Genomic DNA, 13,727 nt, shown 5'->3' with positions numbered 1-13,727 from the left:
CTTTTTGTGTAAAAAGTGACTTTTTGTGTAAACAGTGACTTTTTGTGTAAAAAGTGACTTTTTGTGTAAACAGTGACTTTTTGTGTAAAAAGTGACTTTTTGTGTAAAAAGTAACTTTATGTGTAAAAAGTGACTTTTTGTGTAAACAGTGACTTTTTGTGTAAAAAGTGACTTTTTGTGTAAAAAGTGACTTTTGGTGTAAAAAGTGACTTTTTGTGTAAAAAGTGACTTTTGGTGTAAAAAGTGACTTTTTGTGTAAAAAGTGACTTTATGTGTAAAAAGTGACTTTTTGTGTAAAAAGTGATTTTTTGTATAAACAGTGACTTTTTGTGTAAAAAGTGACTTTTTGTGTAAACAGTGACTTTTTGTGTAAACAGTGACTTTTTGTGTAAAAAGTGACTTTTTGTATAAAACAGTGACTTTTTGTGTAAAAACGATCTTCCCTTCATAAACCCTTTAAGATATCAGCCCTCCTCAAAAGACTCACCTCACCAATTTTATCTTCTACCAAAAACACTCTCGAACTTGTCCATAAACGATCATGAAACGCCGACAATTCTTCAAAAAATATTGCAATCATTTCCTCGGCACCCTCAATCATTAAATACGTATGACTAGAACCCATAACAATACTCAAACCCGACAAATGATCTGTAGCACTTCTCTTTCTTTCGCAAGTTGTAAAGATTTCATCTAGATAATGTTGAAAGTATTCCCGAAAATCTGGTTGCTGTAGATTGGTAACAGAAAACTTAGCATTACGACAAAACTTCTCAAGTTTTTCCTCATCGATATTCCGTGCCAATACGAAGACTCTTTGAAAATAAGTTTTACGACCCAATTCTTCCAGCTCCTCACGCATATAAACATTAAGAGCTTTACGTATTTGAAAGGTATCTACTTCGGTTTTGGGTAGAAATCTGGAGGGTTTCGCAAGGCGTCCATAACGTGAGGCTCGTACTTTAGTAACATTTTCTGGATCGTTTTCAGTTTGTTGTTCCGATTTCTTGTTGTGCAGTAAATGGCGATTTTTAGGCATATTTTTATGAGTAATCTAATTAAACTGTTAAAGGAAATTGTGGTGTTTAATGGAAATTGTGTAAATTTAATATTCTAAATAATGTTGTTATTTATATTATTATGTTGCTATGTATTGTTTTGGTAACCGGGTTACATAGTCATTGATTTATTTTTCTTCTTTCTATTTTATTTTTAGTTGGTGTGTCTGGAAATTTCAAGTGTTTTAGCCAGCGATCAATATCACATACAAACAGATGAGGGGCCCGAACGATATTTTCGTTTTCAAACTAACAATGGTCAATTTCGGAAAGAAAAACGTTTACAGGATGGCACAGTCATTGGTAAGTTGTGAAAAACAATATCTAATTACAATAGTGGCGGCAAGTTACAAAGCAGACGCAAATTTGCCAAAATGTAGTTTTAATTTTAACTTTAGTATTGAACTATACTTGAACTTAACTGGAACTAAACTAGAATTGAACTTGAACTAGAACTAAACTAGACCTGAACAAGAACAGAATTTGTTTAATTTAATTTATCTTGTATTTTTCTTTTAGGTACCGAAGCCTGGATAGATGCAGCTGGTTATTTAAGACTTAAGGATTATATAGCAGATAAGCAGGGTTATCGAATTTTAAAATCAAAAGTAGTTTTTGTAGGTCAAGGCACAGAAATTGAGGTAAGTTAAACAATAACCCAATGTCAGGTTCTTTAGGAATTATTTAAAAACTTTGTCAAATTATTTCCAGGATGCCATTAAATCAACCAAAGCAGTTCCTGCTCAATCAGGGATTTTAGTTGATGGTAAACATGGTTTACAAAACAGACCAAATAGTATCACAAGTCATAGTTCGAATATTTATGCACAAGTTACGAGTACTTTAGCACCTCCCACTGCCCCACCCGTTACCACTACCACAGAACGTCCCATTTTGGGTTACTTATCACCTGCTGAAGCGGCTAAACTAGAACCTACGCCCTATTTAGGTTTCGATCACTATCCAAATGAATTGCCAGAGGCTCCCAAACACCGTCGACCAGTAGTTTATGTACGTCCTGCTAAACAGCAATACAATTATCAATATACGACGACAACAGAAAGAACTGAAATACCACTGCCATCCATAGATATGGAACCTCCTAGAGAAAGTATACGTCGTAGAATAAGACCCATAGTTGTGGCACCTTTAAAACCAGAACCTATTGCAGGAGATGAATTAAAACAGGGAGTTTACGGCTATTCAACACCTAAACCATTTGAAGCTGTTATAAGAAGTACAGCAACTCCTAATGCTGGTTACAATTATGGACCCAGTGCATATGGTCAATCTTCACAAAACCTGCCACTTGATGTTAATGCTTTGGAAGGTGGTCTATTACCCCCCTTGCCCCCTCTCTACCAAAGGCGTAGAGTGCCGGCCCAAACCAATAATGATTACACCGCCCCAGATTACAATGATGTTACTGTTACGCGCAATGGCTTCCGCTACATTTTACCCCATCAATATCACGAAGAAGAACAAATAACTGATACTAAAAAGGCTGGTAGTTTCGGTTATGTAGATCCCTTTGGTATAAGACGTGTTGTTTATTATAATGCTTCACCCGAAAAAGGTTTCATACACAGAAATCGCAATCGTTATGTCGGTCTGGGAGCACAACCCTATGATGAACCTCAACCTACGAATGTGTAGAATTGGCTTAAGACTCTAACATCCAATGTTAATTAAGGTTCATTCGCGTGCTTAAACTTCATCTGATACTTTGGAAATCCTGGTAATGCTGATTGTCCTATGTGTTTGTGATTTATAGAACACTTGGCTTACCGGGATTTTTTTATTTAATTTAGTTTATTCCAATAACAACACTAATCTCATACTAATCTCAGCTTACAATTAAACATTAATAAAGTCTTTGAGCCAACAACTACAAAAACAAACCAGCCAACCTCAACGAAATGCTTTAAATATTTTATTTTTATTTCTTTTTATTATTTTTTTCTAACCGAATTTTCTGTGTTAATTAGTTGTGTTTTTCCCTAATTATATTGTGTATTATTTAAAAAATATTATTATAATTTTAATTTGTAGGAAATAAGTACGATACAATTCGAAACAAACTAACTCCGTCCAGTCAGTCTTCATACATTTAGTCATTCGTTCAAATTCATTTCACTTATTTAATGTTTGTACTATGTCTGATTTGGATGGATGGTTTAGTTAAAGACGAAATACAAAAGCACTTCCATAATTTTTTTAATTTTTCCAAATAGTTTTACATACCCCACTCCTTCACTTTATTCCATTCCACTATACACTTTGCAAAGGCACAAAAATCTAGTTAAAAACTTCCTTCCTCAATTCAATTGCTTAGTTAATTTATTTCTTCTTTTTTATTATTAATAACCTACTAAAAATTTAGAAGCTATTTAAATAACTAAACAATTTGTGCAATTTACAAAACATGATAACACACTTACATACATATGTATGTAGTGTGTTTTAACTATAAACATAATTGTAGCGACTGAGCGATAGCTTTGACGTTTGTTTAAAAAAATTTCAAAGCTTTTTGTAGATTGTCTTTTTTAATATAAATGATCTCTTACTATAATTCTCTATAGTCCATAGACTAGACTATAGACTAGACTATAGACTAGACTATAGACTAGACTATAGACTAGACTATAGACTAGACTATAGACTAGACTATAGACTAGACTATAGACTAGACTATAGACTAGACTATAGACTAGACTATAGACTAGACTATAGACTAGACTATAGACTAGACTATAGACTAGACTATAGACTAGACTATAGACTAGAATATAGACTAGACTATAGACTAGACTATAGACTAGCATATAGAAAAATTTCAAAAGAATTATCTCATCTAGCAAAAAACTACATCCACCATGGGTGTCGCCCATCGCTTAGTCTTTACAATTGTGTTTTAATTCATCTCAATAATAAATTAAAACATTCATGTATTTAATCTTCAATTAAAACAAATAATCGTATTTAAAGTGGAAAAATAATAATGAATGCTTTTGAATACGTTTAGATAATTGTATAATTCATGTATTAATCTTGCCATATTAACATTATTTTAAATCACAAAAACTTAAATCATGTTTTTTTTTAAATCTTAGTTAATTTATAAACATAATAATATAAATTTAATGAAAACAATAAATATATTAATAATATTTACAATTAAGTTGTCATTTTCATTAGTTTAAACACATAACAAAAAACAAACATTTAAATCAAAAGAGTGCGTAATTCTTTACAAGTATTTATGTATTTATCTATGTAATATATATTTAAATTTTAAACAAAAATATTTAATAATTTTATTGTACAATATTTAAGTGAAAAAAACTTCCCCCTCCAATTAACTAAAAAAGAAGTACGCCCTAAATTAGTTAACTGGTTGCATGCTAACAAATTTGGTAATAGATTTTTTACTTTTAAAAAATGATTTGCTAAATAATGTAAATGAATTCCAAATACTGCAAAAAAAAATAGTTGAAATATTGCAAAATTTAGTAATGAAAATAAATTGGCTTTAAATAGTATTTGTCAGTGACCACATATGGTTCGATTTTTTGCTTACTTCTTGTTAGTAGTTGGTTTATAATAAAATTTATTTTAAAATTAATAATTGTAAACTATTTAATTTAAAGAATTTTGAAGAAAAAAATTACAAAAAAATGAGCAATAAAGAACAAAAAAATAACTTTTAAAATAATTGAAAGTAGTTTTTTATTTGATTGACATTTATGACATTTTTGCCAGATGCGGTAAGTGCTTCGCATTAAAGATGCTGGTAATAATTATATTGATTACACAGTGCAACGATATTGGTTTTTAATTTTAAAAGAACATACAAATTAAAATGTCTAAAAATTACCATATGTGTGGTAACTGTGAACCCACAACACAAAGTTCTTGCAATTTAAACTTTTTCAATAAGTGATTAGAAATACCATATTTTTGTAATCATTATAAACCCGGTTCCAATGATTAAAATATGTAACCTCTAGGCTCATTACATTCTCTACCAGTTTTTGCCGACCGTTAATTGTATTTAAAATGAGAACTAAACTTTCATAGACTTTATGATTTAAATGTCTTTGAATATTCAATTAAACTAACAATACACTCATTGCCAATCAATCTAACACTTCCAATTTCGATAACAACCTTAATACAGACTCTGTTTGATTCTCTTTATCAGATTGAGACATACTCGGCCGAAAATCTTCTATTTATCGACAGTTATAGCAACAGAGAGTTTTTTTTCTAAAATAAGAACTTTAAATCAAGCCATTCTTTATAACTAGTACTATAACTAACCCGAAATAACCATACATGTAACTAGTCCAGAATAGTTTTTATTTTCACTTTTGTATTATTTTATTAAACATATTTTATTTTATTTAAATAAATAATTTAACTATGATGTCTTGGCTTTCTCTTTTTTCTTCTCTTTGCCTTCCTTTTTCATTCTCTTAACTTGTTTTTCCTTTTTTTCTTCTGTTTTTCTCTTAGTTTTGGATATTTGCTTAAAATTCTCTATAGTTTGTCTACAAACTAAAATCATATTAATAATACAAATTAAAATTATGATTTCGAATAGAAAAACAATATCAAAAGAATTTCTAGCAAAGAATCCCACTTTGCTTTGATTTGTAAAGATCAAATGATCGTTGGCTTGAGGATATTGCAATAAATGTTCCACCCACCAAACAGCGGTATCTAAAGGAGGATTTTGATAATTTCTAAAAGTCAATTGTAATTGCTGGGCCATTTTCCGAAAATTTTTGTTAGTCAAGATCTTGTCAAAAGTTTCAGCTAGATTTTTAAAATTATTCAATTCTAAATTAAGACCAAAACCCTGTTCTTCTATTCTTTTAGCCAGCTGTAAGAAATTTTAGAAACAATTATTATAAAGCATGATTTATGGACGACAATACTTACATATCTTTGTTCGGGATTTAAAGTGACCGCGATCATTGGTACGCCCTGATATAAACACTCTTGAATACGTAATATTTCAGGAACTGTTAAAACAAACTTAATTTCAGCTTTTTCCATTACTTCCAGATTGTTTAAATTGTTTGCCATAAATACATTATTTGGTTTATTTCTTAACACTCTTTTACTATTCCCTGTATTCCAAATAAAATTATATTTGGGAAATTTACGAATCACTTCCATTATAGCCAGCATATTACTTTCAGCCAACTGTTTTAAATCCAAATCGATTAAAATAACGTCGGATACTGAAATTTCAATAAATTCTAAAAGATCGGGAGAAAGTTTAATAGAATTCTTATTTTGAATATGAAGACCGGGTACTGCAATGATATTGCCCGGTAGTGCTGTTAAAGTGTGTAGAGCAGGATGATGATTGGCTAAGATAACTTTAAAACGTGGCATTAATACATCTAAAGATTTCGGAATATTAATATTTTTAACATTGTGAGACCATAGTCCTTCAATTACAGGTCTTACCACCCATTGGCGGTAACTGAAATTAAATTGGAGTTTAATTTTACGTAAATTAATTGTGCCAAAACTACACACTTACACATAATCCAATCCAAATAGAGCCGTATTATACAAACGTTTCCAATAGTTCATGTTCTTGTCAAAATCACTTAAAACGTAAGGATCTAATGCAGCATTTAAACCAGAATACTGATAAATATTTAAAATATCAGCTGTTAAGGTGGAACTTGTTATGCCAACAATTGGTGTAACACCAAAGAGATGAGCTACATGCAACAAACAACTGGGTCCATAGGTGACATCATAAATTAACAAATCAAAAACACGTTTTCTTTGCAATGCCAATTTTAAAACCTCTGACAAACCGCTAGATTCCAAATTTCCACGACATGTGGCCATATGTTGATCATACCAATTCACTATAAATTTCCAATTACTTTGATCCAAAGCATTGTGGCTACTATTACTATTTGCATAACGTTGTCTAAGAAATTGTTGTGTTTTCTCTAAATAAATAAAATCAATATTTGTTTCCGATTCCAATTCCCATATTGAAGTTGTTACAACAGTTAAATCATGACCTTTAGCCGCCAATTCATTTACTAAAACTTTGTCCCTTAAAATTTATAAAATTAATATATATTTTATTTAATTTCTGTATTAAACTTACCATATTAATGTTGTTTCTGTACCAACACCCAATAAACACAATATTTTTTTGGCCTCAGTTTGACTTGTTACACTTATTAGCAGTAATAGTACGAAACACGTACTTCTGATCACTTTCAATTCCATTTTGATTGTGACTAAGAGTCCAATTTTAAAGAATACACACTCAATAGGTGTTTAGTTTTATTTTTATAGTTTAGGAGAAAAGTATAATAATTCTCTTTGATAAGATAAGTTATCGAAAAACAAAGATATGAAATTTTGTTTTACCGGCATAGATAATGAAAGTGCATTGTTTTAGTTGATAGAAGTAGATACAGTGGTTTGTACAAACGGATATTAATCATTTCTAAACACTAAACCTAAACTTAATATCCATTTGAAAAGAATTAAATTAAAATATGGATACTCGTTAATCACTTAAATTAAGATTTTCCCTAAAATTTTTATTTTTAGAAGATCGCTAAATACCGTTACAATTGAGAACACAGTGAAAATATGTGATCTTCATTAAAACAAATTGCATTTTTAAATTTGAAAATCCAAAATTGGCTGTAGATTCTTAAATATCATTGAGACAATAATAAAAATCGATTATGAATATATACAGGAATTCATTCAAAATTACATGATCAGATGATTTTTCATAGAAAACCAATTTTTATATGAAAAATCAGTTGTAGATCTCTTAATAACGTTTCAATCAACAACCAGTAAAGATCTGTGATCATTTTAATTTTCCTTAAAATATAAAAATATAAAAACGTGTGTAGATCCTTAAATATTTCATAGAAAATTCATTTTTATATGGAGATCCTTAAAATAATGATCATTTGAGAGCACTTTTATTTTCTAGATCTTTAAATAACGTCCCATTTAAGAAAATAGCGAAAACCTGTGATCACTTAAGAAAAATCATAAGACCTGGTTTACACTAGGAAACTTTCGTTGAGAAACTTTTTCTTAATTCTCTTTTGAAGTTTCCTTAATGTCCACACATAGAAACATTTACTTCAGAAACTACTTGTTAAATGTATTGATTTGTTGTTCTACGATAGAGAATAATAAGACCTGATTCACATTAGGAAACTTTTTTTGGAAACTTTTGATTTTTGTGTGTAAGAGAAAGAAATATCAACCATCTCTTTCTCCCACACAGTTTCGCAACAAAAGATTCCCAGTGTGTACCAGGTCTATCAAAACAACGAGTACGGGAAACTCCGTGCCGCGAGAAAGATAAATGATATTCTTTCTCACTCACGCAAAATGAAAAGTTTCCTAGTGTGAACCGGCACTTATTGGATTCTAAAATAAAAAATAACTTACCTATTTTTAATTTCCTTCTCCACTGTGTTTTATGCAGATTCTTTGAGGTATTTCATACATATGTATGTACATACATACATCGTTGTACATCGTTTTATTTATGTAAATTTATTTATTTTAAATTATGTTTATGAACATATTTACACACTACTTTCTTATTTTTAAATATTTTCTAATTATTTAAACAAACTTTATTTAAAACATGATTGGAGTAACTAGACCTTCTTTTATATTTGTTAATAATTTTATTTTTTGCACTTTCTTGCTTTTCTTTTGTTGTTTTTATTTACACTAAGAACGCATTACTTCTCTGTAAACAAAACTAAAAAACAAGTGTCTGCTAAAAGCAAAATAATAACATCTTTTATAATATAATAAAATAATAACATCATTTAACACTTTCATAAATATTTTAATGCACAAAATTAGGAAACAATTTGTTTATATTATAATTATCTTTCATATTTTGTTGGAAAAATATAATGCATCTAAAACAATTACTACTTAACTTCCGAACCGTGTGAAAAGTGCGCGTAAACTAAAAGAATGTAGAAAACTAAAAAATGACAACTGTTTGACATATGAGGAAATGATGCGTAAAAATGTAAATGACAGTTGATTTCTTGTCATATTTTTTGGAAAATATATTGTTTAAAAAATGTTTAATGGTTTAAAATATAAGTTACTAAATTTAAAATTATTTCTTTAAACATTTTTGTTATTATGTTTACCAATGTTGCCATACTGAAGGCAATTACTGACTCAATATTAAAAGATTTTACAAAAAACGACGAATTGGCAATACGAAAATATTTGTTATCAAGAGTATACTTTTAGGATGGACAATTTTATAAACTATCTTGTAAAATAGCGAAGTTTGTGGTGAAATTTTTTATTCACCCCTGCATAATTTCTCAAACAACTTTAGTGCTTGCTCTTTTTTGTTGTTGCTTCCAAAATCCCAACTTTCTGATCTCTCGGATTCCGTTTTTATTTAAAATCGTTGAAAATTTAAAAAACTAAACGTAGTTGAAAACTTAGACAGAGCCGAAGTATTTAGTGTCAAACGCCGCCGTTTTTGATATTTGTCACCGCAGGGCTCTGGTTAGTGGCGCTAAAAAAATTGTAATTAGTTTAAAATTTTGTGTTGTGTGTTTAAAAGTAAAAAAAAAACAAATGTAAAAAGTTAAAAAATACTTAAAAATGTCAGGCAGGCCGCCAGAAGGATTCTTATTGGAGTTTGGTTGGAGACTATCGGCCGGTAAGTCCTTTAATTTTCTACATTTTATATAGGGATATACATCCTATTTTTTCTTATGGGAATTAGCTCATAAAAATGTTATTAAGCAGTTGTGAATCGAGCATCCCAATTGCTTATTTTCATATAATTTTGTTCGTACACCAACTTCTTTATGCTTCATTGAAAAGACAGGAGTAATTGCTTTGGGTAATAGTTTTGAATTCCTAATATAAGCTTACATTATCTACATGTACAAATATTGGACAAATTTCAATCTTTTCCGGATTCAGAAACTTGTTCAAAACAATCCCAGCAGTTCAGGCTACAGTGTTTTCCCATGGCTTCAAAGATATAATCAGAATACTAGTTTGGGACTACTTGGGACACTCTCTCTTATAAAAGGGGCAATAAAACACCAATGTCTTCACTTTCGTTTATAAAAAGAGATGAATTACAAATTAGAGTCAACAGTCGCAATTCAGGTCTGGGTTGGGGTCAACTCTCGCGTCATCTCGATTATTTCCTAAACGCGTTCAGGCTTGTGTTTGTTGCCTGGCTTTCGACAGTTTTGCGTCTCGCTCGCACTGGTGTAATGTATTACTTCACATAACTGTTCAAAGTTATATGTTGTCTACATTAACCTCCTGCTTTTGTTTTACCTCAAGTGAGGTTGTGTTTTATTGGCTTAGACCGCAGAATACTCAAATGTTTGGAACTTTAGATGGAAATTATTGAAATTGTTGGTGGTGTTTTATCCTTTTGGACCAGCCAAGTAAATCTCCAATGATTTTTTAAGGGGGTACGGAGTAATCCCAAAATCCACAAAAAATAAAGCCAACCGGGTGGTTAGACGTTAGTGAAAATGAAAGCTCTATCCACCGAGTTTTTTTCATAAAAGCGAAATATTCAATGTTGAGTGACAATTGACTTTCTTTTAGCCCGTGTATAAATAGCTAGCCAAATGACTCCAAGTGCTAGTTAAGCACTCGAACAGCGAACATAAAAATAAAGTTAAATAAAGTAAAAATTAAGGAATTTAATGGCGTGAATGGAAATATAATTAGGTATAATTGTAAATAAAACACTCTTATTTTATATTAATATAAAGTGTCTATGCATGTATGTATATCCAAGGTCAAGGATTTATTCAGTTTTATTGTACTGTACTGTTTGATTCTTAACATACACTAAAAAGTAGGTAATACTATGTACGGCGTGTTTGTAAAGGCATATGTAAGGAATCAAAAAGTATTGTCAATATAAATATTGCGGGCTAAGCAACAAATTTGCAGCGTATATGCAATTACAGGTAGTTTATTTTTAAGGGTTTCATAAGTAGAACGTAAGAGAAATAGTTTTTAAAATAAATTAGTTTCCTAATAGCCAAGGATGAGTAGACATCTTTTGCCATCTTTTAACGCGTTATTTTGATTTTAAATATCATCGGAAACTTTTGTTAAAAAGCTCATCCAAGTACAATAAATACTAAATTTAAGAATCTCTGTTTGTTTATATGATCACCTTTTAAACTCAAACTTAAAAGCTTTTTTCATATTTGTTTTGATTATAAGCAAGTAGTATAAAAATATTGCTCTACCTTTGCATTGTTTTTGTTATTTTTACTGTGTGTATGCCAATCACGACGTTTAGTCTTTGTAAAACTACCTTTGAAAACGATACAAACAAATTTAATTCAACAGCTTGAAAAAGCAACAACAGAACACTCACTCACCACAAAAACATCTCCAGAAAAATGAGACATTTTCATAAATTTCACTTGTCCAAGACAAGAACGTATAGTACAAAACCACAATTTGCCAAACCATATCAAGATATACCAGGACCAAGAGGTCCTTTAGGCTTAGGTAATATCTACAAATATCTACCGTTGGTGGGTCAGTATTCATGGCAAGCATTACATAAAGCCGGTGCTGATAAATATGAAAAATATGGCCCCATTGTTAAAGAAACCATGGTGCCCGGTGAGGATATAGTGTGGTTATATGACCCCAAGGATGTGGCCACATTGTTAAATGAAAAAGATTGCCCACTGAGAAGAAGTCATTTGGCTTTGGAGAAATATCGTAAAGATCGTCCGCATGTTTATAGAACAGCTGGCTTATTGCCAACGTAAGTGCTTAAATTTGTATCTTTAGTGAGTAGTGCTTGAAAATGGAAATGTGTTGTTTTAGCAATGGTACAGAATGGTGGCGTTTACGCTCGGAATTGCAAAAAGAAATCAGTGCTCCAAAAAGTGTGCGTAGTTTTCTACTAGAAGTAGATGAAGTGACCAAAGAATTTATAGACTATGTACCAAAGAATGAAAACATAGATATTCTACCTAAATTGACTAGGTTAAATCTGGAATGTAAGTATAACTTAAGGCAAATAAATACAAAACTAATTAATTTTTCTTATTAAATATAGTAACTTGCTTAATAACATTTGGCGAAAGATTAAATTCTTTTACCGAGTTGGAACAACTGAGTAATTCACGTTCTAGCAAACTAATGCTGGCGGCAGAAACTACCAATAGCAATATTTTACCCACCGATCAGGGATTACGTTTATGGCGTTACTTTGAAACGGCAGCCTATAAAAAATTACGCAAATCTCAGGAATTTATGGAAAGTGTGGCAGTAGATTTAGTTTCACAAAAATTAGCCTACTTTAAAGACACTTCCATAGATGCTACCGAAAGTCCCACTTCTTTAAGTAGAACCTGTTTGATAGAAGAATATTTAAAAAATCCTAATTTAGATTTGTGTGATGTAGTGGGCACAGCGGCTGATCTGTTATTAGCTGGTATAGATACCACTTCCTATAGCACAGCTTTTGCTTTATATCACATCTCACGTCATCCTATGGTACAACAAAGAATTTATGAAGAATCTCTTAAGGCTATGAAAGAGCCGGATGCTCCTATATTGGCGGATAGTCTTAATACAGGTATACCCTATACTAGGGCAGTGTTAAAAGAAGTATTTCGTTTAAATCCCATATCGGTGGGAGTGGGACGTATTTTAAATAGAGACTTAATATTGGGAGGTTATCATGTACCCAAAGAGGTAAGTTGTAATATGAAACTATGAATTTTGATTATTAATTTGCATAATTTAGACTGTAGTGGTTACCCAAAATATGGTGGCTTGCCGTTTGGAAAAGAATTTTAAAAATGCTTTAGCTTTTCAACCAGAGCGTTGGCTTAATAATGCACGCAGCTCTATTAATCCTTATTTAGTTTTACCTTTTGGACATGGCATGCGTGCCTGCATAGCAAGACGTTTGGCTGAACAAAATATTTTAGTTTTATTGTTAAGGGTAAGTTTGTATTAAATTGTTTTCTTTTTTTATTAAACATTTTTATTCTTTATGCTTTTTAGTTTATACGCAATTATGAAATATCCTGGCAAGGTATCGATGATGAATTAGATGTTGTTACTTTATTGATTAATAAACCCAGTGAACCCGTTGCTATCAAATTAAAACAACGGATGTAGCATCATTTGCTTATTTGTTATTCAAATCGGCAACTAACTACTGACAACTTGTGTTGAATCTTATAAATTAAATTTACATTTTTTAAAGGAAAAGATTTTTTTATTCTTTTTTGTTTAAATGTTTTTTTATTATTTTTCTTTATATGTGAAGTTGTTGGTTGTTTTCTTTTTTATTATTATTGGTTTACTAAATGTTAGGGAATCTTAAATAATTTTTGTAAACTAATTTTATTATTTTGTTAAATTTAAAATAAGCTCTAAAAAATTATAAAAAACTGTATAAATTAATGTTATTTTTTTAAGAAAGAAGGCTTTTCCGATTGTATTTTTAAACTGTTTGTTTATTATAATAAATAATTGATTAATTGTATTTACATGTACGTACAAAATATTTAAAATAAATGTTTTAAATTGAAATGTTGTTTGTTTTTTTTTATTTTTATTTGTTTT

At 30.3% G+C, this 13,727-nt stretch overlaps 4 protein-coding genes across 4 annotated transcripts in view; 3 read left to right on the top strand and 1 right to left on the bottom strand.

Moving 5' to 3' along the window:
- LOC111683307 overlaps window positions 1-3,656 on the top strand; it is a 24,521-nt gene extending 20,865 nt beyond the window's left edge. Inside the window, exons 2-4 of the mRNA XM_023445364.2 lie at window positions 1,217-1,361; window positions 1,578-1,699; window positions 1,770-3,656. Of these exons, the coding sequence (XP_023301132.2) occupies window positions 1,217-1,361; window positions 1,578-1,699; window positions 1,770-2,714 (1,212 nt within the window). The 3' untranslated portion in view covers window positions 2,715-3,656. The remainder of the gene's footprint in view (window positions 1-1,216; window positions 1,362-1,577; window positions 1,700-1,769) is intronic.
- Window positions 3,657-4,254: 598 nt separating this feature from the next.
- On the bottom strand, window positions 4,255-7,337 carry LOC111683315 (UDP-glycosyltransferase UGT4). The gene is made up of 4 exons (XM_023445375.2): window positions 7,213-7,337; window positions 6,622-7,158; window positions 6,009-6,561; window positions 4,255-5,949 (listed from the first exon to the last, which is right to left on the bottom strand). Exons 1-4 carry the CDS (start codon window positions 7,335-7,337, stop codon window positions 5,485-5,487), a joined length of 1,680 nt encoding a protein of 559 aa, XP_023301143.2. The 3' UTR covers window positions 4,255-5,484.
- Window positions 7,338-9,682: 2,345 nt separating this feature from the next.
- Window positions 9,683-13,727, top strand: part of LOC111683310 (glutamate decarboxylase) — a 57,994-nt gene continuing 53,949 nt past the window's right edge. The window contains exon 1 of the mRNA XM_023445367.2: window positions 9,683-9,798. Within this exon, the coding sequence (XP_023301135.2) occupies window positions 9,741-9,798 (58 nt within the window). The 5' untranslated portion in view covers window positions 9,683-9,740. The remainder of the gene's footprint in view (window positions 9,799-13,727) is intronic.
- On the top strand, window positions 11,360-13,689 carry LOC111683311 (cytochrome P450 302a1, mitochondrial). The gene is made up of 5 exons (XM_023445371.2): window positions 11,360-11,907; window positions 11,970-12,145; window positions 12,205-12,845; window positions 12,898-13,098; window positions 13,161-13,689. The coding sequence occupies exons 1-5, from the start codon at window positions 11,531-11,533 to the stop codon at window positions 13,275-13,277; spliced, it is 1,512 nt and encodes a 503-aa protein (XP_023301139.2). The 5' UTR covers window positions 11,360-11,530; the 3' UTR covers window positions 13,278-13,689.

Source organism: Lucilia cuprina, chromosome 5, assembly GCF_022045245.1.
Source record: "Lucilia cuprina isolate Lc7/37 chromosome 5, ASM2204524v1, whole genome shotgun sequence".
In the NCBI taxonomy this organism is placed as follows: Eukaryota; Metazoa; Arthropoda; class Insecta; order Diptera; family Calliphoridae; genus Lucilia; species Lucilia cuprina.
Note: the sequence above shows the minus strand (reverse complement) of the source record. Positions and strands in the feature narration are given on the sequence as shown.

Excerpts from the sequence above, each read along its gene's own strand:
- LOC111683315 (XM_023445375.2), bottom strand. The coding sequence starts at position 7,337 with ATGGAATTGAAAGTGATCAGAAGTACGTGTTTCGTACTATTACTGCTA. Across the intron at positions 6,562-6,621 it reads CTATTTGGATTGGATTATGT|TTACCGCCAATGGGTGGTAA; the intron begins GTAAGTGTGTAG and ends ATTTAATTTCAG. Across the intron at positions 5,950-6,008 it reads TAAATCCCGAACAAAGATAT|CTGGCTAAAAGAATAGAAGA; the intron begins GTAAGTATTGTC and ends AATTTCTTACAG.
- LOC111683311 (XM_023445371.2), top strand. The coding sequence starts at position 11,531 with ATGAGACATTTTCATAAATTTCACTTGTCCAAGACAAGAACGTATAGT. Across the intron at positions 12,846-12,897 it reads GTTATCATGTACCCAAAGAG|ACTGTAGTGGTTACCCAAAA; the intron begins GTAAGTTGTAAT and ends TGCATAATTTAG. Across the intron at positions 13,099-13,160 it reads TTTTAGTTTTATTGTTAAGG|TTTATACGCAATTATGAAAT; the intron begins GTAAGTTTGTAT and ends TATGCTTTTTAG.